General features: G+C 41.4%; 1 protein-coding gene and 1 long non-coding RNA gene across 4 annotated transcripts; both read right to left on the minus strand.

Annotated features, from left to right (window-relative positions):
* Positions 1 to 211: 211 nt before the first annotated feature.
* Positions 212 to 17,918, minus strand: LOC125893244 (phospholipase A and acyltransferase 1-like). 3 transcript variants are annotated; one of them, XM_049583805.1, is made up of 5 exons: positions 17,665 to 17,918; positions 9,030 to 9,116; positions 5,372 to 5,507; positions 2,957 to 3,204; positions 212 to 1,306 (listed from the first exon to the last, which is right to left on the minus strand). In XM_049583805.1, the coding sequence occupies exons 2-5, from the start codon at positions 9,096 to 9,098 to the stop codon at positions 1,214 to 1,216; spliced, it is 546 nt and encodes a 181-aa protein (XP_049439762.1). In that variant the 5' UTR covers positions 9,099 to 9,116; positions 17,665 to 17,918; the 3' UTR covers positions 212 to 1,213. The 3 variants fall into 3 exon arrangements, with proteins under 3 accessions (XP_049439762.1, XP_049439763.1, XP_049439764.1); XM_049583806.1 differs by having other exon boundaries at positions 2,957 to 3,200; positions 5,368 to 5,507; XM_049583807.1 differs by lacking the exons at positions 9,030 to 9,116; positions 17,665 to 17,918 and adding an exon at positions 5,799 to 5,822.
* Positions 17,919 to 21,892: 3,974 nt separating this feature from the next.
* LOC125892669 (uncharacterized) lies at positions 21,893 to 26,570 on the minus strand. The gene is made up of 4 exons (XR_007449773.1): positions 26,043 to 26,570; positions 23,520 to 23,697; positions 23,071 to 23,211; positions 21,893 to 22,116 (listed from the first exon to the last, which is right to left on the minus strand). It is a non-coding gene; the product is annotated as an uncharacterized LOC125892669 (long non-coding RNA).
* Positions 26,571 to 26,628: the final 58 nt, after the last annotated feature.

Here is a 26,628-nt window from a genome sequence, read left to right on the forward strand (position 1 = left end):
AAAGAAGGTATGGTCACGATGACAGTGACACTGTTGACTGAAAAATCTTTCCACTAGATAAAAATACTCATCATGTGAAAGTAAATAACTCAAAAGATCTTCATATAGAGTGTGGATTATCAGTAAGTCGGTGGTGTAGATCTGATTGAGTGGAGAAATAGTGTAGTGTAAGGTTTGTGAAGCAAAAAGAAAAACCAAAGACCAAAACGTGTGGATGCTGGAGGCGATCTTTATTTAACCAGGTAAAAACCTAACTGAGATTAAAAATCTCTTTTACAAGCGTGGCGCATCCCAAAGGGCAGCATAAAAGATTGATACAAGTTACAACAATGCAAACCACAGTATCCAATTAACATGGAATACAAGGTCCGGTACAAGAACAAATATGATGTGAGCACAATTTCTAAAATGATTTAGGAACCATCACATTGACTACAAGTTTTCGATATGTGATTTGAAAGACAAGTTCTGATCGATGATGATACCTACATACTTGTATGTTGTAACCATTTCAATTTCAGTCCCTTGAGTAGTTAAGACCTTTGGAAGATTAGATGTTAACTCTTTGCCATTTGAAAATAGCACTGGTTTTGGATTTTTCTGCATTTAACACCAGCTTAAGTTGAGTTCAGAGGGTCTGAACATCATCAAAGGCAGACTGCAGGTATTCCAGAGCTCTTACTACTGAAGGGGATGAACAGTAGATGATGGTATCTTGGTCTAACAGTTTTTGCTGTACTAATGCAAGAAAAATAAGTACAAAACAGAATATTTATCAGAACAAATACAAGAGGACTCTGGAATGATCGCACGGCTTGGACTGCCCATAACCAATTTGATCCCCTGTTAAAGAGTCTGAAATATGTGAACACGGCATACTGGTTTGAACCAAAATGTGATGAGCCAAAGGTCAATATAACACACAGTTTACAACTATTTGAAATCAGATTATTTCTCTATTTCCACAGGTCTGTTTAAATTTATTTTATTGTGTGGCAACAGGTTAAATATCTTCACTCAGTCTTGTATATTTCCTTTTATACTACTAGTAAAACAAGAGCCTCTAAATAAAGTCATACAGACATCAGTCTACCATTGTAAGAGTTTTCACTGCGAACAGTTTGTGCTCATTCATTTTCATTTCAAACAAAATATCATATGATGAGGAGAGGACAGAGCGTAGCATGCTGACAGGACTGGCTGGCGAGATCCCTCAGTGCTGACACATCCGCAATAAGCTTCTTCTTCTTCGCCGTCGTCTGTACATCACATTCTTTGGGAAAAAAATTGAGGCATGTGTACCATACTGTGAAAAAAAAAAACAAGTAGTGACTGGTTTTAGCACTGCACACACTTTAACTTTGCATACATTTGGCGTAAAACTGAATGCCTCTGACAGGCGAAGGATTTTTAGGGTTAGGGTTACGATAAATGATCACATCAGCATTTAACCATAGCACAACTGAGGCTGCAGTGAACAATCTTTGTCTGTGTTTTGTGCACCATAATCATTACTAAATTCCTTCAGTATATTATCTTATCATATAATGACCAAAACTGCCTGTGGGTGTGTGTGTGTGTCTGTTCCACGTTTTTCTCCTCACTGACTTGGTCAATCCGTGTGAAATTTGGCACAGTGGTAGAGGGTCATGGGAGGATGCCAATGAAGCAATATTACATCAATTGGCCAAAGGGGGGCGCTATAGCAATCGATTGAAATGTCAAACTTTGAATGGGCATATCTCATGCCCCGTATGTCGTAGAGACATGAAACTTTGCACAGAGATGCCTCTCCTCATGAGGAACACATTTGCCTCAAGAACCCATAACTTCCACTTATATAGATTTTCCACCATTTTGAAAAACACTTCAAATGGATCTCTTCCTAGGAAGTTTGAGCGATCTGCATGAAACTGGGTGAACATAATCTAGGGACCAATATCTAAAGTTCCCTCTTGGCAAAAGTTGGAAAACTTCCTAAAACTGAGCTTCTATAAGGCAATGAATATTGCGGAGGGCGTGGCTCATCACATAAAGGTGTAGAACATCTCAAGGGTTTCACCCATCACCACGCAACTTTGTAGGCATATGACCACACATAATCTGAGGGGACCCCTCCATTATTGAGCCCATCAAACAAAATGGGGGCACTAGAGAGCTCATTTCTTATCTAGGCCTAACCGCCATATGGATTTTTACTAAACTTGGTAGATATGTAGAACAGGACGCCTCAAGGTGACTGGAGAAATTTAACTCTAATTGGCAACTGGGTGGCGCTATAACAACAGAAAAATGCTTCAAAATGGCTAAAATGCGACAGATCGCTGTGGCTCCCCCTGTGGACCAATGTTGGTGTTTCTTTAAGCTATAAGCTATTGTTTGCTTATCACTGAAATCAACAGGCCTGTATTGGGGACAGGCCTTTAATTCCTTTCACAGAAAACTGTTGCTCAGCAAAGATGGGAAAGATAATCAAATTGTTTATTTAAACCAGTGTGAATATTATTTATATAACAATTAGGTTCCAGATAATATATCAATTATGAATCGCTCATTTGATCTAGCTCTGACAGACAGAGCATCAGAGAGGATCATGGCACCCAGCGTACCGATACAACACCACTTTATCCTATTAAAACAGGTGTATTTGATCTGAGGAGCCTTACGGACTAAAGGAATATGAATAACTTATAGGGTAATCTAAGAATGGACACATAATTTAAGGTACCCAACAACCTGCTTTTATACATCCGAAGACTTCCTTTAAAAAAATGAACTGCTTGGCAACTAGACCAGGCCTCTATTGAGACAGGCCTTTATTTGTCAAAATGTGTAGCCACACCGAGCCGGTAAAAGGGACTGGGATTTCCCTTAAACATAGAAAGGAAATGTGAAACATCAAGCCAGTGAAAAGTTTCTGTATTCTGTAGATTTAACACAGTGGTGTGCTACATACCTGCCATGCTACCTTCACCCCATATCGCACGTAGGTGGCGAGGTGTTCGCAGTTGTTGGTGAAGAGTCGATATTTGTCACATTTTCCAACGGTTTCATTGATGCGCTTCATTATGTCTTCTTTGGTCCCTGGTTTGAAGTCCCTGATCCCGTCCAAGTAGTTGTCCTTGAAATCTCTTTTCCATTTTCCTCTTGTCTTTTCAAGTTTGTCAAAACGACAGTCAGAGGGCTTTGATCTTCCCAGCCTACCTGTTAGTGAGAATAAACATTTAGAAATATTGAATATAAACTTGACACAAAAGGTGTTACTTCATCCTCTACTGTTTTATTTGCTCTTTTCTTATTTTCTTTTGCATCAAAAATGGGCCCGTTTTTCTTTTGCACACACAGACTGTAACTGTGACTGTAACTACAAAGAGGAGGAGGGAAGAGTTTCAGCAGCATCTGAACTCAAACAGCTGATCAGCAGGATTAGGAGTCCTGCAGCTCAGCCACCAGCTGCAGTAGCTCATAGTTGAACATGCAGAGCATAAACTGGCAAGCACATCAATACAGTACACATGCTGAAGGAACATGGAGACATCTAGTGGTTTGGTTTGAATTCAACACCCACTTAGGGTAAATGAATATTCTCCTCTCTCGTTATATTAATGTTCCCAGCACTTGATTTAGTTTCTCCAAAATGTTGCTGCTGGTCACAGTTTAAGGAGAGACACAAATAAATATCACCATCATGAAACCTCCCCTGCTGATTACTCACAGGAAGACAATTATTTTTCTATATTACAAGTTTTTCAGTAATGTTATGTTTGGATATGCAAATGAGGTGATATCTCAATAAGTATGCACTGATTTGCATACATTTCCAGAACAAAAATCTTAACAAGACAGCATAACATAATGAAACACTGTCTCATCACCAACCACTCATAACAACACAGCTCATTTGCACTTTTTACTTCCACACCAGAAAAGAAGACTAACATAGGAAAGTTTATTGAGGCGCAGCTGATCCCATGCTTACCACTGTAATATTTATAGGCTATGTCTATATCTTAACAGTTAATAAACTACACAGTTATCCTTTGCAATTGTCAATCATGGACATACAGTATCTGTGTAAGTGAACGGTGTATATGGATTTTATATTATTTTTATTTTAACTCATTTGTATTTTTGTAATATTGTTTTCATCCTTTTTTTTGGCACTCAATCACTTTTTTTGGCTTTTTGTATTTTTCCTCTGACTCTTGAACTGCTGTAATAAATGAATTTCCTCAGTGTGGGATTTATAAAGTCTTTTTTTATTTTATTGACATGTCAGAGTCAAAGGTTTTTATGGAGGGAAATTTTAGATATATCTCCTTATCATTCCATGAATCAGAAAATAGTCTCAGCAGCCATGAACAATGAAAAAATGAAATAAAATAAGTTTCAATAGAATCAAACTAGTCCATACCCATTGGTAGCTTTGTCACCTTCTACCTATGCCCATCCTCAATGCCTATGTGCAGTTTCACATAGATTGACCACGTCAGTGAGTAGAAAAACGTGGGACAGACAGAATTGCCTTATAGAAGCTCAGTTTTAGGAAGTTTTCCAACTTTTGCCAAGAGGGAACTTTAGATATTGGTCCCTAGATTATGTTCACCCAGTTTCATGCAGATCGCTCAAACTTCCTAGGAAGAGATCCATTTGAAGTGTTTTTCAAAAAATTCAAAATGGCGGAAAATCTATATAAGTGGAAGTTATGGGTTCTTGAGGCAAATGTGTTCCTCATGAGGAGAGGCATCTCTGTGCAAAGTTTCATGTCTCTACCACATACGGGACATGAGATATGCCCATTCAAAGTTTGTCTGCAACAGACACACAGACACATCCACAGACAGAGTTTTGGTCATTATATAGTAAGAAGATTAATTTTAATTAAGTCATGTTTTTGGTGTATGGTGTATGAACAAACCCCTCTGTAAAAACCTTCAGTATATGCACTGGAATGAATATGGATAGTTTGGTAGATTTAGATTACTGGCTCAGAGAAAACAGCCTTTAAAGATATTTATTGTAAAATTCCAAACATTTTTAGATAAAAATAAGACATGAAGGTAAAACTGTAAACTTATAGATATCACCATGAAACATCCCTAGTTTAAGACAATATTATTTTGTATTTTAAGTTCTAATCTAATTAAATTTTCCCAAACATTTCCAGAACATAAATCTGAACTAAAATAAAGCTGAATGTGTTTTGTGTATGTTGTCTCTCCACTGGTCTGAAAAAAGACATGTTAGTGACCAGTGCATGAAAAACACATTTCGCCTGGGGTGTCTCACCTCCATTTTTTTTTTTTTTATAACCTTTGAGTAATACTACATATGGGAGTGCATACTTTCATTTTCAGTGTACTACACATACCTGAGCGGTGATATATGTCATTATCACCTTGGCCGATGTCGATCTCTGTATTCGGGCCCACAAAGACAGCATAGTGCTTGTATGAAGGGTTTCGTTTGCTACCTCTTGGAAACGCAATCATGTCTCCAAATTTGTACTGTGAACAGAGGAAATCAGAGATGCGTTTTTATCAACTTTCACATTCAGTACAAAGCTGTACAACACAAGCATCTGATTGTCTAAATAATAATAATGATAATAATAATGAATGTGGATAGGTAATGCTAACAGATAAAACCTGATGCTGATTTTTACATCATTAAGATTCAGTAGACAACAGCATTAGGACCTTGGTGGACTGAAACTGCAACTTTTGGGGCCGGAGGATAAGGAAAATCAAATATCATGATATTTTCAGCATATAATTAATTAAAGTGTCATACTGTACCTGCATCATCTGCGATTTGGCTTTTGTCATGTTAAACTGTACTGTATATAGGCTACTTGACTTGTACATGTTTAACCAGTTTCACAGTAAACACCAATCCATCCATGACATAAGATTCTAATGTTAAGTCACACAAATGACGCTGATTGTCAAAGTGACATAAAAACTTTATTGTCACTTGACACAAAAACTTGTTTGTGAGCTTGACATCATTTTTTATGTTTTGTTACCTGAATTTTGTTTTCCTTCACATAAATAAATAAATACATTTCCATATATTGATGCAGAAAAATTCGCCAAAATGTAGGGAATGAAGCGTTCGCGGCTCAAAATTTCCTGGTGGAGGACCCCTAATCTAAATCTAAATGTTAAATCTAAATCTGAATGTTAATGCTAAATCTAAATGTTAAATATAAATCTAAATGTTAAATGTTGAATCTAAATCTGAATGTTAATGCTAAATCTAAATATTAAATATAAATATAAATGTTAAATGTTTAATCTAAATGTTAAATCTAAATCTAAATGTTTAATCTAAATGTTAAATCTACATCTAAATGTTGAATCTAAATGTTAAATCTAAATCTAAATATTAAATCAAAAAGTAAATGTTAATGCTAAATCTAGATGTTGAATATAAATCTAAATGTTTAATCTAAATGTTAATGTTACATCTAAATGTTAAATCTACATCTAAATGTTTAATCTAAATGTAAATGTTAATACAAAATCTAAATCTAAATGTTGAATATAAATCTAAATGTTAAATGTTAAATCTATTAGCTAAAAATTTAGTTTCACCAAGCACATTTAGATTTAACATTTAACATTTAGATTTAACATTTAATATTAAGATTTAACTGTGATATCACATTTAACATATTTCAAATATTGCTGTAAATGTGGTAAAAAGTGACTAAAAAATTCACACCACTTTTTTAAACGTTGCTTGAAGCTAAATGTGGCAAAATGTTGCTGTTAATTTCACTGTGAGACACTTTACAAACGTCACCCCATACAAAACAACTACAGAGTGATTCACACTGACTACTAAAAAAACAAAACCAAACAGAGATGCATAGGGACTACAAAGAGATGCAAAACCACAACAAAAAGAAACTACATGACTTTAAAGTTAGAAGACAACAGACAACAATACAATAGAAAGAAGAATATAATAGTAAACAATTTTAGATTTGTCAATAAATAAGTAAATAAATACATACGTTAGAATAAATAAGTAAGTAACAAAATAGAAGAATATGCCATCTTTAAAAAGCAGATTGATAAAAATAAATACATTGATTAAATGATAATATAATAATAATGATAATGAAATAAAAGACAGTTCAATGAAAAGCCAGGCTAAAAAGGTCTCAAGGAAGGCTGTTCCACAGACGTGGACCATAGTTATGACATGATGCCTCACCGAGGGTTTTTGTTCTAACTTTGGGGATGATTAAAAGGCCATTAGCTGAAGACCCAAGGCTTCTAGAGGGTTCAAGCAAATCTGCTAAGTAGGTAAGCACACAGGAAGCAAATGCAAAGACTTTACAGTTGGTGTAATGTGCGCTCTCTTTCTGGTCCTCATCAGCACACGTGCAGCTGAGTTTTGAAGTAACTGTAACTAAGCAATGTTTTTCTTAGGGAAGAAGAATATGTTTTAAAGTTTTAAATGACATTCACCTGAGCAGTGATGCATCAAAGATTTCGGTTCTGGTATTACTGGACCTCAGTGCTGCATTCAACACAGTTGACCATAAGATACTGCTCGACAGACTAGAAAAGTTTGTGGGACTTTCTGGCACTGTGATAAATTGGTTTAAATCTTATTTACAAGACAGGGATTTCTTTGTGTCACTTGGCAATTATGAATCTGTGCGAACAAAGATTATATGTGGAGTTCCTCAAGGGTCCATTCTTGGGCCTCTTCTGTTCAACATCTATATGCTCCCTCTTGCTCAGATTATGGAATATCATAACATCTCCTACCATACTTATGCAGATGACACACAACTTTACATAACAGTGTCACCAGATGACTACAGTCCCCTACATCTGCTAAATAAGTGCATTGACGAAATCAATACGTGGATGTGCCAGAATTTTCTACAACTAAACACAGACAAAACTGAGATAGTTGTTTTTGGCCCCAAAGAACAAAGATCAATAGTCAGTACTCACCTTGACGCCATGACACTAAAACCTACGAATCAAGCCAGAAATCTTGGTGTAGTTCTGGACTCAGACCTAAATTTCAATAGTCACATTAAGACAATTACTAAATCAGCCTACTACCACCTTAAAAACATAGCAAGAATAAAAGAATTTCTGTCTAAACCAGATACAGAAAAACTTGTTCATGCTTTCATTTTCAGCAGGCTGGACTATTGTAATGGTGTCTTCACAGGCCTGAGTAAAAAATCAATCAGACAACTGCAGCTCGTCCAGAACGCTGCTGCCAGAGTCCTCACCAACACCAAGAGAGTGGAGCACATTACACCAGTGCTTAAGTCACTGCACTGGCTTCCTGTGTGTCAAAGGATAGACTTTAAAATCTTGTTACTTGTCTATAAAGCACTAAATGGTCTCGGGCCTAAATACATCTCTGATATACTTGTACGTTATGAAGCATCCAGACCCCTCAGATCATCTGGAACAGGTTTACTCAGAGTTCCCAGGATCAAAACCAAACAAGGTGAAGCAGCCTTTAGTTTCTATGCTCCCCGCCTGTGGATCAAACTTCCAGAATATCTGAGGTCGGCTGAAACCGTCAGCTCATTTAAATCAGGGCTTAAAACATTACTATTTACTGCAGCTTACCAGTGAACTAGATATGTAACTTATTGTTAGGATAATTTGTAGCTATTGTTTTTATATTTGTCTGCTGTTGCTGTTGCTTTATGTTTGCTTTTTAAATGCATTTTCTGCACTGTTTTTCTTGCTTTTAGCTTTTGTTTTTAATGATCTATTGTTCCTTTAATGTTTTATCTTAACGTATTTCTCTTGTAAAGCACATTGAATTGCCTTGTGTATGAATGGTGCTATATGAATAAAATTGCCTTGCCTTGCCCATAATACACCTATGATGGGATGTGAACAGTTGTTTTGTTTGAGTATTTATAGCTTGGTTGTAGCTGTGTGGTAAATACGAGAATATTCCTAATAGTGATAATGATAGCATTAATAGACTCATGAAAATGACACAATGCTGATATTAAAGCAACTGACCTTTGCATTGATCACATTTATTGTGATCACCAGCTGGAGGATCAGAGAGACCAAGGTCAGGTTTTTCATTTTTCCAGCAGTGGAGAGCTGACGTGGAGGAAAGAGCAGAACAGTTAATCATGCTGGATGTTAAACGATAAACGTCATGATAAATTTATCAGACTTGTAAAAATGGATGTGTTCCTGTTAGCTACAGCCTTTTAAGGGTTAGGGTTAGTGTGCGTATCAGTTACACACACACACACACACACACACACACACACACACACACACACACACACAGCCTGTTTCACCGCTGCTTTGTCAGTGGTTTGAGTGTAAGACAGTGACACACCGAGGCGTCCTTCACAGGGGTATGATCAACGACCAACAACCCAAGTCATCAAACCACCACTTTGTCAGAGGACATCGGCGTCAGACACAGACACAGACACAGAGAGGCAGGGGTGTTGTCTCTGGGGGGAAAAGTGGGACTGATAACATGGGGCCCAAATGGGAGGGGGGCCATAGAAAAGCCTGGGATGACAAGTTTGGTTTCGTGTTCAAAAGCGCTATATTGTAGGCAACTGGACTTGCTTGCGTTTCACCTCTCATCCAAGAAGCTTCTTCAGTTCTAAATGACTGGTGCAGAGATGCAGGCTTTAACCTCCGTGTGGGTGTGAACCCTTACAGAGTTGTTAAGGTCACATGTGAGTCATTGACCCACCTGGCCAGCATGTGTGTCGTTAAGGTCAGATGGGACCAGATGTGAATGGGTTCACATTCAAGATGCAAGAGGTTATCTAGTGTGTCATACATAAGCCCCTTTTACACTGCCAGATTTTCTGCGAATGTTGGGCCGTTTTGCCGGCAAGCTGCGAGCGTTTAGACACACACAGCTGGATTGGCGAGTTGATCTGAGGTGCCCAATTTTCCACCTCGCAGGGTAGACATATTGGCGGAAGCCTTTTAATCTAAACAGACCGAGGCGGCCTTCTGCAACGGGAGGGGCTGTTGGGGACTTGTGGGAGGAGCTGTTGATGACGCTGCACGTGCGACCCACTGGAGGTGGATAAACAGGAAACAGCTGATAGCAGGAATTAGCGAGCAGCTAGTAGCAAGAGGGAAACACAAACCTGACAGACACTGTAAAGATGAGCAACTGGGGAGACAAGGAATCGCGCGCCCTCCTTGTCCTCGCAATCAAAGAGGCCATTAACCATCAGATGACGGGGATGGTGAAGGACGGGCCGACTTACGAGAGAATCGCCGCCTGACGAGCCGCAGCTTCCCTCCCACGTCACTGTTTACGTCACACACTGAGCGACACGTTTTGTTACTTGCTCACGCCCCCCATTGCCCCAAAAAAGGCACATTCTGCATAAACAAAAGTAGGTAGGTGGCATTTTGCTGCACTCCCTGATTTTGTTTTTATACTGCCAATGCTGAAAAAAGACTGATTAAGCTTTCCTGCAAATCTGCACAGTTCCTATCTAAAAAGGGCCATAGACAAGAAAGTCCACTAACAAGGTGCGATATTTGGCTGGTTGGGATGAGAATGCGTTGTTAGTGCCCAACAAATGACGTCATCATGCTACGTAGTTATTGTACAGTTATGAAGGTTAGCTTTTGGCAAAGAAACATGGTTGGCGTTGTCACATTACATACTGAATGTAATGTAATATGAAGTTAAGCAAGCGGCAAATGGATGCCGTCATAACCTTACTTAATTCATGTACAGTTACATATCTTAGCTTTAGGCAAGTAAAGTATTGGTTAGCATAGTGTGATGATTTTTGTTCTGGTGGTATGTTTTTGTGTTTGTTCTCTCTCTCCCTCCCCCTTTCTCCTGTTCTGCAGTGCATGTGTGTGTCAGGGGGCGTGGCTGGCTTCTCCTGCAGCAGCAGATGAGGCACACCTGTCTTCAATCACCTCATCTTCCTGTCTACAAAAGCCTGGTCTTCACTCCACTACGCTGCCAGATAATTCCGTCATGTTCGGTAGCGCTCTGTGTTCTTACATTTTGTATCTTGTGCTCATCTTGCTGCATAGCCATACTTTGCTGCCTATTCTTCTAGTGTTGCTAGAGGTTTTTGTACTTACCTGTGGTTTTTTCCCGTTGTACTCAGGTTGTCCTTTGTGCCTCACCGTGTGCCTGAGTTTTTCCAATCCATCCGTCGGTGAATATACTACGAGCCAGCCAGCCCCCTGCCTCCACCGCCTGTTCTTGTTTTTTTCCTTATTGTTAATAAACCTTTTTGTGACTGACCTGCTTCAGTATCTGCTTTGGGGTCCAAACAAAACCTGTACCTAACAGAATTATCTGGCCACCATGGACCCCGCAGATACTGAAAGGATCAAGCAGGCAATATCCTCTCAAGGAGCCCTTGTAGGGCAGCACGAACAAGCCCTACGGGAGATTGTGGACACTCTTCACAACCTTACCACCAGTGTGACTCAGCTTGGTGGCCGTATGGACCAAGTCCCCACTCATCTCACCACACTGACAGCTCCAGTCCTCGCTCCAGCTCCTCCAGCTCCTCAAGCTCCAGCTCTTCCAGACATCCAGCCCAGCCACCCCCGTGAACCCTTCATCCCCACACCTGTCAGGTATTCAGGAGAGTTAGGGTCATGCCGTCAGTTCCTTCACCAGTGTTCTCTTGTGTTTGATCAGCAGCCATTAACGTATTCTACTGATAAATCTAAGATTGCTTTTATTATGAGCTTGTTAATTGAGAAGGCATCAGCTTGGGCGGTGGCTATGGCTAACAGTAACTGTTATGGCTAACAGTCAGTCTTTTCAGTCATTTACTGCTGAGATGCTGAGAGTTTTTGACCATCCGCTACAAGGTAGGGAGGCCAGTAACCGGCTTCTTTCTTTACGTCAGGGCTCAGATTCTGTTGCTAGTTATTCCATTGATTTCCGCATTCTTGCAGCTGAGAGTGGGTGGGATGAGAAAGCCTTACAAGGGGTGTTCCTTCATGGCTTAAGTGAGGAGTTAAAGGATGAGCTAGCTGCTCGGGATGAAACCTCCTCCTTAGAAGAGTTAATTTCTTTGGCCATTCGCTTAGATAACCGCCTCCGTGAAAGACGTAGGGAGAGAACAGGCAGGCAGAGTTTCCCTTTTCCCCTCTCGAAGCCCAAGTCTCCCCGGCAGCCGGCACCATCTGCGTCTCTGGAGCCACCTTCCTGCAGTGTTTCTCCGCCTACGGTCTCATCACCTCACAGCAGCGAGGAGCCCATGCAGCTGAGGAGGATGAGGCTCACCCCTGCAGAGCGTCAACGCCGTTTCCACCAGAGGCTCTGCATTTACTGTGGCCAGGCTGGCCACATCCTAGCCAACTGTCCCGCTCTGCCAAAAGAGCAGGCTCATCATCCACAGGGGGGGGGCGCTGGTGAGCAATGCATCTGTCGTTTCTCCCCCCTCCAATCGCATTCAGCTTAAGTACTGTGTCATGGTCACAAGTTTCTCTACCTCTCCAAGTCTTGGTTGATTCTGGTGCAGATGACAATTTTATTGACTTTGATTTTGTTCTGCAGTCTGACTTACCCACAGAGCCCCTTCCTGAACCTAAGGACGTTTTTTCCCTCGATGGAAAGCTTCTCGCCCATGTCACTCACCGCACTGCCCCAGTTTCACTGCTACTTTCTGGTAATCATCACGAGACTCTTTCACTCTACATCATTTCTTCACCCACTTACCCGCTAGTGTTAGGTCTCCCTTGGCTCAAGTTACACAATCCACACATAGATTGGTCTACCTCATCCATCACCAATTGGAGTCTGTTTTGTCACTCACATTGCTTACACTCAGCCATCCCCACCACTGCCACCATCACACCAGTTCCTCCCAAGCCTGTTAACCTCACCTCTGTCCCTGTTGAGTATCACGACCTCCAGGAGGTTTTTAACAAGGATCGTGCCTTGTCTCTACCCCCTCACAGGCCTTATGATTGTAGCATTGACTGGCTCCCTGGCGCCCCCTTACCTTCCAGCAAACTGTATAATCTCTCCAGGCCCGAAAAGGAGGCCATGGAGACTTACATATCTGACTCCCTTGCTGCTGGAATCATTCGTCCCTCTTCCTCACTGTTGGGGGCGGGGTTTTTTTTTGTTGATAAGAAGGACAAGACTCTACGCCCCTGTATTGACTTCAGGGGTTTGAATGACATAACTGTTAAAAACAAATATCCCCTTCCACTCATTGACTCAGCCTTCGGTCCCCTCCACCAGGCCACTGTTTTTTCCAAGTTGGACCTCCGCAATGCCTACCACCTGGTGAGAATAAAGGAGGGGGATGAGTGGAAAACTGCCTTTAACACTCCTCTGGGTCATTTTGAGTACCTTGTAATGCCTTTTGGATTAACCAATGCACCAGCAGTTTTTCAGGCACTCATTAATGATGTCCTGCGTGACATGCTCAACAGATTTGTGTTTGTTTATTTAGACGACATCTTAATTTTCTCTCGCTCTCTCCAAGAATATGTCCAGCATGTTAGATTGGTGCTGCAAAGATTGTTAGAGAACAGACTCTATGTTAAAGCCGAGAAGTGACCGACCCTGCCAAGGTTCAGGCAGTGGCCGAATGGCCCACTCCTACAACTAGAAAGCAACTTCAGAGGTTTCTGGGGTTTGCAAATTTTTACCGCCGGTTTATCCATGACTATAGTCGAATTGCTGCTAACCAAACTTACTTCTGTGAAATCTCCCTTTGTGTGGTCACCTGCAGCCGAGGCTGCATTTGTGAAGTTAAAGTGCATGTTTTCTTCTGCCCCTGTGTTGTCTCACCCTGATCCTGCAGCTCAGTTTGTGGTAGAGGTTGATGCCTCGGACTCTGGTGTAGGGGCAGTCCTCTCCCAGCGCTCCACCTCAGACCAGAAGCTGCATCCCTGCGCATTCTTCTCCCGCCGACTCACCCCGGCGGAAAAGAATTATGATGTTGGGAACCGAGAACTGCTGGCGGTAGTTTTAGCCCTCCAAGAACGGAGGCACTGGCTGGAGGGCTCTACTCACCCATTTGTTGTATGGACTGATCTTAAGAACTTGTCTTACCTCCATTCCGCCCGCAGGCTCAACTCACGCCAGGCTCGGTGGGCCCTGTTCCTGGGCCAGTTCAACTTCATGCTCACCTACCGGCCGGGATCCAGGAATGTCAAGCCTGATGCCTTGTCACGTCAGTTCGCCCCTCCAGTTGAGGAGTCATCTGAGGAAACCATCCTGCCATCTTCCTGTGTGGTGGGAGCAGCCAGGTGGGAGATTGAAGGGGTGGTCCAGGAGGCCCAAGAGGATCATCCGACTCCTGAGGATTGTCCACCAGACCGGCTGTTCGTGCCTCCGTCTGCCAGATCTCCAGTGCTCCAGTGGGGACATGGCTCCAAGGTTGCTTGCCATCAAGGTTTTCATCGGACCCTGGCCCTTCTTCAGCAGTGCTTCTGGTGGTCCTCCATGTCCGCTGATACGAGGGAGTACGTCTCCGCCTGCGCCATGTGCGCTCGCAGCAAGGCATCTCACCGTGCCCCCGCTGGCCTTCTTCGCCCCCTTCCCATTCCTCACCGACCTTGGTCTCACATCGCCATGGATTTTGTCACCGGCCTGCCTCCATCGGAAGGTAACACCACTATCTTGACTATTGTTGACCGTTTTTCCAAGGCTGTGCACTTCATTCCCCTGCCTAAACTACCCTCTGCTCTCGAGACTGCTACCCTGCTCATCCAGCATGTCTTCAGACTTCATGGCATTCCGCAGGACATAGTGTCAGACAGGGGTCCACAGTTCTCCTCCCGGGTATGGAGAGCCTTTTGCCAGGCATTGGGGGCGTCGGCCAGCCTGTCGTCGGGTTACCACCCACAAACTAACGGTCAGACAGAGTGGGCGAATCAGGACCTGGAAGCAGCCCTTCGATGTGTCACCTCATCACCCGGTTTCCTGGTCCACCCACCTTCCCTGGGTTGAATATGCCCGCAACTCCCTGGTTTGCTCCGCCACAGGTATGTCTCCATTCATGGCATCTAATGGTTTCCAACCCCCACTGTTCCCAGCCCAGGAGACGGACGTGGCAGTTCCCTCAGTGCTGGGGCATCTCCGGCGTGCCCACCGAGTCTGGCGTGAAGCCCGGGCGGCTCTCATCCGCACTGCTGCTCGGAACCAGAGACTGGCAGACCGCCACCGCACTCCAGCCCCAGATTACCAGCCTGGTCAGAAGGTCTGGTTATCTTCCCGTGACCTCCCACTTCAAACCGAATCCCGGAAACTGGCACCCAGGTACATTGGCCCTTTTGAAATTGATCACATTATTAATCCCAGTGTGGTTAAGCTAAAGCTGCCTCCCTCCTTGAATGTCCACCCGTCGTTTCACGTGTCTCTCCTAAAGCCAGTTTCCACTAGTCCCCTGAGCAAACAAAACCTGTACCTAAGACATAGTCATGTGATGTGATGTTACCTCAGTAATAACCATACTTAATTTAAGCCAAACCTTGATTTTTATTTTTTTTTTTTAAACCTAACCAGATGTTTTTGTTTCCTAAACTTAAGGAAATAAACCTAAAATCAAAGGACTCCAGATAAACTTTGTAAGGTTATTTTGAAAGGACACAATGCATGTAACAAGTGTAAATGGACATGCTGTCCCTGAATTTCTAAAAGTGGCGCAGAAGACTACTGGGTGTGTCATTTTGTCCACTGACAAAGCGGCGGTATTTGACGAGTTAGGAGTGAGAACATGTTGGTTTGAGGAAGGATAGAAAGCTGGAAAGTGGGAACAAGAAATAAAAAGCAAGACACGTGCATTACGGTGGCCGGCACTGATTTACATTTATCCCAGGTGGTGTCCAGATCTGGGTACATTTTACCTAATGTGGCTTTATGATGCAAGCAGCAGTTTTCTCCAAATAAAAACAGTATCACTGACAGTGTGTGTATCAGTGTGTGTTTAAAGGTCTCTCTTCTTCCCAGAGATATCTTATAGGCAAAATAAAGGACAGCCTATGTGTAGCTCAGGACTTATCCTCGTCTGTTGGCTACCATCCCAACACCAAGAGAGATGCTGCTCTCTCTTGAGAAACATAGATTGACGTGAACTAACACATGAGAGAACAGGGCCGTACGCAGGATTTTTGAAATACTGAGGTCATTTAGTCATGGTGCACGTGGGGGGGTCAGAAATTTTTGTCAATTATATATCAAAAGCCTTCAATCTGGTGTACTTTGACAGCCAAATTAAGAGGCTACATCTATAAAGAACTACACACATCATATTAGATTAATCCCATCTTATCATGTTTCTCTTCCCACATCATACTATAGCGAAATTGCCTTTCACCAAACTTTGTTTGTGGGTATTTATAATTATGTTTGAACCACTTATTCTTTAGCTGGAAGTACTTCTCTTCATCTGTCGGTTGTCAGTTATATTAATTTTTATATCAATGAAAAAAACATCTGTGTTACTAAATTCTTACATTTTTACATGTATCTCAGCATAGCAAGTTGGAAGAAGACATATTCTGCCATATATGAAGAGGGGAGACTCTCTGGAATCTGGCAATATAAGAACCATGATGCTGGGACATTCTGTCACTTCACAGCTGTCCAAAACATGTGGTTTGTGCCAGGCGGACATGATTACCAGTATTTTTTCATTATTGCAAGAAATTCCATTGACTCATTCACAAGTCAAAAATGTGTTTTATCTGAGAGAAACATGCAATATTTACATCTAAGATCATTGAAGAATAGTCAACCAAGTGCAATGATGTCCTCCAAGATAATATTTGCCACTTTGCAGTAAAAAAAATTCTGGACGTTTCCTTGTCGACATGATCTTGACTTACTTCTCTGTGCTCTGTGCTGCTCTTTGGCCTGACCTGAATGTTTTTTGTTGTTGTTTTTTAGTTTCAGTTATATATTGGGGGGACATTTTGGGCATGGGGGGGGGATGATGTGTCCCCCTCAATGTATATGGTGACTACGGCCCTGTCAGTATGCATTAGGCTACAGTTGTCCGGGTGCGCAAAGGTGAAGTGGCTGGTCTTGTCATACAAAGTTTGATGGAGTGACAACTGGACAATATGGAGATATTTGCATCTTGAAAGCCGGACTACAAATGTGGATAGACAGGGAGAAAGACACGCAAGCCTAAGACGTGGTAAGATACGATATTCCTCACTATATGAAGTTACTGACAACAAGATCTGTATAATGGGTTGTAAAGAAATTCGTCAGGTTTTTATTTTGTAGACAATCAATCTGTATTTATAGCGTGATGGGATGACAGCACAATGATGTGTGTGGTATCCCTGGAAAGCTCTGCTCCTGCGCTTTCATGTGATATGCGTGGCATTTCTGAGCGAGCCTGCATTCAAGAGTAATCCATCTAAGAGTAATGTGTGTGCAAAGCTGTATGAAAGCTGCGTCGATCAAACGAGTACCAGAATTTTCTTTTTTAAATAATTGTTATTATAGAGAAGAGAGAGTCACTCAATCACCTTCCATCTGTCCTCCCAAGTATTTTCACTGCACAAATGAAATGGTGTGTTTTTATTTTCATTTTATTCATTCATTTAGGTCAGGAAAAAATACCGAGGTCATGACCTCGGTGTCCTCAATGGTAGTTACGGCCTTGTCAGAGAATAATTAGAATTTAGCAGAGGGCCTTACCAGAGTCCAGATGAAGAAACCTCAGATGCACAGGTGGTGGATGTCGAAAAACAGAAGAAAGGGCTTTGTTTCAGTCTGCTTGTTTTTACTCAATTAAAATGATAACTGATTACAAATTATTAGTGAAAAAATAAAACTGATTTAATGATTTAAATCTAAGCTAATCAGCCCACTAAAAAGATAGAATGAACTTGTCCAAAAAAGAACGGAAAAGAACTTCTCTCTGCCAAAAAGACAGCAAAAGTCCAAAAGAGCCCCAAAAAGAGGTGCCACCTGACACTCCCCTGCTCATCTTATATAGCAGCCTGGAGACTATTGGCTTTAACATCTTCATATATGGTAAAAATCACACAGATGAGCTTGATTTGATGATTGATATACCAGTAATTTAGAAGTTCACGTCACCTCATTCGCAGTATCACAGGCGGAACATTTACATACATGGTAATAACGGTTGATTGGTGATGTGTCAAGTTCAATACGTCATGCACAGAAGCATGACACAAAAGGGGAAGTGCAGAGAGTTACTGCTGTACAGGAATAAGAATTTAGGTCCTTCAAGCAGCCTCCTGAGACCTAAGCTTTTGTTGGGTATGAGTTTTTAATGTCTATTTGACCTGATGAGTTTAAAAAACAAAACCGAGGCACTGTCTTTGAGCAGTCAGTATTTTTTTTTCTTTTAAAGGTGTCCTCAATGGGGACACTGGGTTTATTTAAGTGTGTAATAAAATATAAAACAGTTAATGTCATTGTCTGAACATTGTTGTGCAAAAACACACTTGCAAACAGTGCAGCGTTTGCTCGGTGTATTGTAACTCTTTGGGGTAGTCAAGTCTGAAACTGTTCATTTTACCTTCCGAACATGGCTGTGCAAAAGCAAAATTGCAAATAATGCAGCAAATCTAAAAGTATTGGGATTTGATTGGTTTGTAGTTCTGTATGAATTGAGTGAGGAATGTCGTTTATTTCTGTAGGAAAAGTCCTTCACACCTATTGGCCTGTTTGAAACGCTGCGATAATGCAATAATGAAGTCTTAATGTCTGCAAACGAGACAATATTAAAGTCCCAATGTCCTCAAGTGAGTGCTTCCTTCTTAACAGCTTGTTACTGTTGCTGTAACTTGTCTAATCTGTGCACTATATCAAACTACAAACATTGATCAGAATAAGTTAAGAAGTTTAAATCATAAAATGTGATCAGGTTTTGTCCACTTTTGACTCGGCAGAGATGGCTATCATCTCGTTTTCACATCAGTTAATGTATTGTGCTTTTGCTACCACGAGATGGCACAAAAAAGTGTCCACGAACGAGAACAGGCCCAAGTTAGGCAGAATGAATGTTACGTTCCAACTTGTCTAGGAAGTTTCAGGAGTAACCGTAATTATTAAATAAACAATACATACCGAAGAGAAAAGAGAAATGTTTTATTAACTAAACAAAAACTCAGAAAACACCGGTTTTTAGACACTACACGGTATATCACTACACACTGGTATTACACTAACGAAATGCGAGGAGGTACACTAAAACACGTGGTGGCGAGACGGTTCCCAGGAGCACTAGCGGTCCATACTGACTGCTGGCGGCCTTGGTCCACTCTCCTTTATCCTTCACCTGATTGGCACCAGTTGCGAGGCCATTCAGGGAACACACCTGCAACACACACCTGTAACAAACAAACAGAAAGACACCCACACACACACACACCACAAACTCTACGGCACGTAACAATGAAGAATAAGGTGCAGCAAACCCAAAGTGTGCAGTCTTCATGTGTGAACACAGGGTCGTAAGAGGTTGAAGCACTTTTGTCGACTGTGCTCATCAAACGGTCCCTTATTTCCTCGAGGTGTAGCTCCTTCATGTTGGCTGGAGTTATAGGAATTACATGAAGCAAGGTCACAAGTGATACAACTGACTTTCACAGAATAAATCAGAAAAGAGGACAAAACTGCAAGCATTATTAAGGTACATTCATTAAAGTGGCAGGTGATTTTACAGCAAAAAAAAAAGGGCTTCTGCTGGTTTCATCTTCATGGACCTTTAAATTCTTCTTGCTTCTGACATTAGTCATCAGCTGTCACACCCACAGACTGTATATAAAGATGGATGATGTGTCTCCTCTTACTCCCACTGTACAAAAATGAAGCCATGATGCCGTGTCCAGGATATTTTGTCTATTCTTGTGCTGGTGACGTTATTTGGAGCCAGAGTCTGTACAGTCGCAGTAGTAAGTCATTTGTGCCTTATCTCTTATTTTGAACTCAGTTTAACCCTCTGGAGTCAACAGACGTGCTGGTGCGTCCAAATCACGTGAGCAATTTAAGATCACGTAGCAGCAAGACGCAGGCTCGCTGAGTCTCCATTTCGACTTGTGTGCGAACTTCGAACTATAAACCACTTTTAAGTTTTGTTAATAGGCCAAGTAAAACCAGACTTATGATAAACAATTTACGCCATGCTTTTTCCTGAATGTTGTTGTCACGTTTGGTGCAGGAACAAATGTTAACAACGGACTGACACCCCCTTTCCTATTGGTGATGTTTTTTGTGTGATTTTAGGTGCAATGTGTTAATACAGTATGTCAAAATGGAAAAATAACTGTAAAGTCACACAGGTGAGGTTGTGCTGAAAAAATACAGGACACCAAACAACAGTTTTTAAGGTGAAATTTAAAAAAAGTAGTCAAAAATGGTAAGATAGAAAAACACTCAGAGAATGCAGACCTCCGCCAAGTAGGTGATATTCCCTCCCCCTCTGCATCAGATTTTGCAGCCTGCATCACAATTAGGTTATATGCATCACTATCATTATTAGGTTATATATGCCTTCACCATGGAGACACTGTGGTGTATTTATTTCGTTTTTATTTTGTACCAACACAGAATATAATATGTTTTTTTGTAATTTTAACTTTCTTTTTTTCCAACACAGAACATTAATTTCAACTTTAGAATTACAGCAATATTTAGCAAGTAGAACAAGACGTGCTTTCCGGTCTTTAGAAATTGGAATTGCTGCTCAGGCTGTCAGATGATAGACTTTATTTATTATTTTATCCACTTTGCTTCAACCGATCACCACTAAAATTTTATCATCTGTTCCTTGTCCCATTATCCACCTTTCCTGAAAATTTCATCAAAATCCGTTAATGACTTTTTGAATTATTTTGCAGACAAACAGACAAACAAACAGACCAACGCCCTCGGGTGTAATTCCCCCAGGTGGCGTTGTCGGTCCTCCTCCTACTTTTCCCACTTATTGCCCCTCACCACATCCCTATGAAACATTATCTTTGCTTCATTCATCTGTCTCTCCTGACTGAAGTGACGTCTCTGTTATTTTGTCCAGTGCACTCAGACTTCTGTCATTTGGCTTTTGGCAGGAAACTTAATTAAGTTGGAAAGAGAACACAAAGGACAATACACAGTACGTCTGCTGAGCGTCAGTGTGACAAAGTTTTTTAGTTTGTAGCTGACAGCTGAGACGGACAGGAGACACAGTGGACACAGAGAGCAGCTGGGTGAAACAACACAGTATGTACAGTACTTTGCTGTCAGTCAACTTTTCTTTCACCTGTGACTCTTGATTTTTTTGTGTTGTCACTGATGTTCCTGTAGCCTGTGTCTCTGTTGTCAGACATGTATATTGTATAAAGTTGGACATGTGTCTTTAGATTTGTCTGTATGAGTGTGGTCTTGTTCTGGGCCTGTGTGCCTACACTCTGCATTTTCCTTTAACAGCCTTCAGCGTGGACACCTGCAGACTGACGATCAGCATGCTGGATGCATCCTTCACCCATCAGCCAATCAGAGTGTTTCAACAGATTGACCCACAAGATGGAAGTTGTTAGTGACACCTCTCAGTTTCTCATCAACACGACCAACAAGACTGAAATAGATTAGGTTCCTCATACCACCACTACTTCTGCAATTTTCAGACTTTTTCACACATGTGGTCATGTTTGTGCTCCTGTCAGTCAAAACCACAGAAACATTTTCTCATCAGCTGCAGTGCACTTTGACTCAAACTGCTCTGAAGTGTCACATGATAACTGGAGCGTCTGAAAGGTTGTTAAATGTTCCTTTGGCATTTTTCCTTCCATTTGTAAATCTGCAGATAAGGAGGCCTAATGAGTCAGAGTGTACATGTACAGTGTTTATACAGCCATACACTGGCAGTCATTCTTTACATAAACACAACAATAAAAGACTCGCAGTTCTTGCTCATTCATTTTTATTTCGAATAAGACCTCATGTCATGAGGAAGGTACAGAAGAGAGCAAGACAGGCTGACAGGATTGGTTAACAAGATGCTTGTTAGGCACCAGGAGTTGCACATCCACCGGCCGAATCCTCAGCTTGGTTCACTTTGTTCAGTATTTCTGTACCTTTGTCCTTATTCTTGGATTTATTCACAAGGGAGAAAAGAAATTCAACTATTGTACCAGTCTGTGGAAAAACAAACAAAAGAGATGCAAGTTAAATTCTGCCTTCCTGATGGCTGAACAGTCACACTTTCCTTGGTAACTGGTTTTGTCATTGCACAAACTTCAACTTTGCATAAATTTGGTGTTGTGTATTAGATTTTTAATTGGCCTCATTTTGCCGGACAGTAAATGAGGTGTTGTAAATTACATCAGCATTTAGCTGTAGATCAACCAGGCAAACTGAGCTTTATACCTACATGATATCTGTGAGATCCACATCAAGGAAAAAAAAGCTAATATATCAAACTCTGCAGGTTTACAAAGCATTTATAAGGAAGTAGAAATGTGGCCAAAACCAGAGTTAATGCAGAGACACTGTGTGTGCATGTGCATCATTGTGCACATGGATCATGAAAACTTCGTAGAGGCTCTGTAGCGCCATCTCTGTGTAAAGAGTGGTGATGAATGATGAAAGATAGATGACACAAAGAGCACTCAGGGGGATGTTCTGACTATATGGGGACATTTTCTGTCTCTGATCTGAGTACAGTGCAACAGAATAAAGCTAATTTGGGTTAAAAAAAAAAAAAGAAAACAAACATTTGGTGTGCCCACAAAATCAGTCTCCCATTTACTGTCTATGGCGCATCACAAATTTAGACTTAAGGATATACTTGTGTGTCAGCTCTATGCAGAGCCTACACACATGGTCTACACAGCTGAGAGCATTTATACTTGTGTGGTGGTGTGTCTGTGTCACTCTGCAGTTACATCTCTAAAACACTGGTCGGCAGTGGGGTTTTTGTGAAGTGCTGTAAAGTGTAGTTGATTCAAAACACACATTAAACACACATTAAACATGGCTTAACATCCCACCAAGAGCGAGCTTAGTGAAGGACCGCTTAGCCAGAGCCACCAGTGTCCCAAAGAAACTGTTTGATACAGATGTGAAGGAAAACTTTGCATGTTTAGTCACCTTAAAGAAAATAATGAGGCAGCACATTCATTTTCATTATTTATTCCTTTTTGGATCTTCCTCAGCAGCAACAGCAGCTTCCAGTAGCTTCATTTGTTGCATTTCAGTAGCTTCACTGGTCAAAACAGACTCAGTTCAATGCTGTTACAATTTGAATAAGAAAAAAAGAACAAAGGTCCCATTAAACTTTATCTGAGCACTGTGTCAATATACGTATTCAAGTCAGCTCTGAAATAACAGCTGGATATCCAGCTCCTGCTCGACAAAGAACAAGGCTTTACAACAGTTTTATTATAATGAGCTCTGCATCAATGGGCAGTTAACACAAAGTCACTTTTTATCTTTTAACAGTTCTCTAAAAAGAAGCCTGCGTTTGTCTTTTCAGTTTTTATTCATCATTTCCATATCAAAGGCATTTAAAACAGAGGTCAATAAAATGTGTATCATACCTCTGGCAGTTACACTTTGGTCATAGACAGATCCTCCTGAAGGCCAGCGTCACATCTGAGTCTCATGGCTGACATGGTCTTACAACACATTGTTAAGATTATTCTTTTCTCAGCTGACCTTTACACCTCATCCAGGAAACCTCCCATCCTTTATGGGCTCAGAAGTTGTTTCCCATTCCTGAGTGAGACAGATTTGCTCAAGTCTCAAACATTAAAGAGAACTTTATGAATTTAATTTTAAAAGATTGTTGAAGAGATCCTGTTAGAGAATGACAAACATCTGTTCATAGTGAGAACATGTATTTTGCTAGCTGACACACTCCACCCACCCACACACCATTACAGACCAAGTATATTTATACACTTTAAGTGTTCTTTGCTTTTCACTGGACAACACTGTATTTACCACAAAGTTCCTCTTTGCTTTGAGGAGCAAGCTTGTGGCTCAAACATCACTGGTCCCAGTCACTGAGGGGGCAGCTGGAAGTATCAGGGTGACAACTAACACCACCTCCATGCAAAGCAAACTAGGAGTGTTTTCACATTTAGTTCTTTTTAAATGAACCGAACTCAGTCCTCCTAAAGTGCACCAAAAAGTGGACCAACAGAAAAGGGACTGAGAGGACTCAGTTCTATTTCTGGTCAACTTCAGCTTTGATGGGGTCTCAGTCCTCTCTCTGTTCACACTGTAGCCTGTACAGTGTGGTTATGAAGCCCCTCGCTTTCAAATGATCTTAAAACTGGAGGAAACCCTCAGTGTTTCTGTGCTGTAGACTGTTGCTGTCTGATGTATTCTACCTTCCACATCTGGAGACGTGCAGTATTTCATGGACCAAACTACTCCTCGTCCTGCGTCCTTGCAAGTGTTACAGGCTGACGTGAGTTCGTCTGTTTTTTCAAGTGTCCCAGATCAACAGCATGTGATGCAGAGGGCTAAATACAACGACAAAGAGCAAAGTGAACCTGGAGCGCTTTGTGTTCACAGTGCACAGGTTAAGAGAACCGCACGCAGACTTTGAAGCGAACGAACGGTCTGAGTTTGGTTCACTTCAGAGGGTCTGAGTTCTCTTGGAGTGTGCGTGAAAAATGCTGAGTCACCGCTCTGAGTCCACTTAAGGGTGAAAGGACCAAGTGTGAAAACACCCTAAATCTTTTTCTCTGCTCTGATCTTGCATCCACATCAAGCTGCTGTTGTTCACCAACACACTACGTTTATTTGCCACTAATTGCAACAGTTAATGCATTTGAAAAGAAATGTCATACTGCCTGGACTACATTTGTTTCTTAATGTTATGAAGACATGTTGTTAATACTGCTGACAAGCCAAACATTTTCATTTCTTTCTTTTCATTTGATTTCCTGCACGATCCACTCGTAACAGCTAAAGCATGATGCATCCTTTCTGTTAGGCTTGTGTTTTGGCACCGACAACACGGTTTGTGGAATCCTGAAAAAGTCAGCAGTGACTTGAAGCATGAGACAAGACAAGTTTACTCAGTGAACATTAAACCAAAAGCAGGATCTTTTCCTAACTTCCTTTTGCTGCCTAAACACATGCAGAAAAACCTCTCCACAACTTCTGTGCAGGACAAAAACACAGCACTTTGTCCGCTGGAAATAATGTTTCCATTAAAACATAATCATGGCAGCAATTATATCACCCTCAAAACGTAACTTGAAAATGCCAGCTTTGCTTTTGAATGTAGTAAAGTAGGATCCAGTTTTTGTAAATCATGATGCATGTCTGCTCGGACACAGAGAGGCCGTGTGGCAGGTCAGACCTCTGTGGTCTCTACTCTGATGGAATCATTCATTTTAAATATCAGTGCAGCTGATCACACAGTACAGGTGCTGTCACTGACCTCTGTCTGTGTTTATTTATTTTTTTATTATTTTTCAGATGTCTTAACACCAAAGTGTCCCCAAGCAAGCCACCTCCACAGGATCATATGAATGTAGAAATGTGTGAGTGTGAAACAAGGTGTTGCTTTAAAAGAAAAAGGTGTTCTTTGTCAAACACACGTAGCGTATATGTAAATGTGATAACTGACTCAAATGAGTCTGGAGAACAGTCATGACCATAACGGGCTGGGTGAAGACGTGATATTATCAGCTGTTCTTAGTGTATATAAGGAGATGTCCTCCTCTGCTTCAACAGGCTTCCACCGTCTCACTGAAGAAGGTAAGACCTCTGTTAAAACTCCTTCTACAAAGATTTCTTCCTGATCAAATACTCTTGTCTGACAGGTTTAAGATCGAATGTTCGAAGGTGTTTGCTGCTCTGAATTCTCCCTGCAGGGTGTTGATCAAGACTGCATTATAATGCTTAAAATTTGTTGGAGGTTTCTATGTGTTGGGTTGCGTTTGTCTCGTGTGAAGTCCCTGATTGGCTGAATCTGTCGAGTTACAGGTGAAAACAGAAAATTGACCTCTGTGCAAACAAAGTTAATACTGTCACAGGTGTGTGTACGAGGAAAAAGGTTCAAACTGAGACAGAACAGGTCAAAGAAAAAAGGACTTTACCAAATCAGTGTTCAAACTATGGAGCTGGTAGTCAGGCAGGAGGAGGCAGTCCAACAGGCAAAGACATCCAGACGAGCAAAGCAGGCGGGTCGTTAACAGGCAGCAGGCCAGAGCTCAGGGAGCAGACACCAGGCAGGAAAACTGGAACAGGTACAGATGGCTGGAACACCAGTACACAGCATCTACATCTCATGAACTGGCAAACGGGAAAAAACTGGTGAGCTGATGATACAGACGGAAGCACTGGTGAGATAATGACAGTCACACCTGCCGGCCGGCTGGGTCATTTTTGCATTTTCTCCCTGTGTCAACATGGGTTTCTCCAAATTCTCTGGTTCTCCCACACGCCAAGAACATGCCAGTTAGAATAATAACTGGTGACTGTGGAGGTGAATGATACTCTGCCTCTTAATGCTGATTCCACCTTTGTAATTGTTCATTTGATCCTTCAGCTGAAGTGAAAATGTAATGAATTTAAAAAATTCCAGAAGCCCAGCGCCTACAATGTATTTTATAATATTGTGTAATGCATTGTACTGTGTGTGTGTGTGTGTGTGTGTGTGTGTGTGTGTGTGTGTGTGTGTGT

Source organism: Epinephelus fuscoguttatus, linkage group LG8, assembly GCF_011397635.1.
Source record: "Epinephelus fuscoguttatus linkage group LG8, E.fuscoguttatus.final_Chr_v1".
In the NCBI taxonomy this organism is placed as follows: Eukaryota; Metazoa; Chordata; class Actinopteri; order Perciformes; family Serranidae; genus Epinephelus; species Epinephelus fuscoguttatus.

Coding starts and splice junctions, on each gene's coding strand:
- LOC125893244 (XM_049583805.1), bottom strand. CDS start 9,098: ATGAAAAACCTGACCTTGGTCTCTCTGATCCTCCAGCTGGTGATCACA. Junction 5,508..9,029: donor TAAATGTGATCAATGCAAAG/GTCAGTTGCTTT, acceptor CTCTGTTCACAG/TACAAATTTGGAGACATGAT. Junction 1,307..2,956: donor GGGTGAAGGTAGCATGGCAG/GTATGTAGCACA, acceptor TTTTTTTCACAG/TATGGTACACATGCCTCAAT.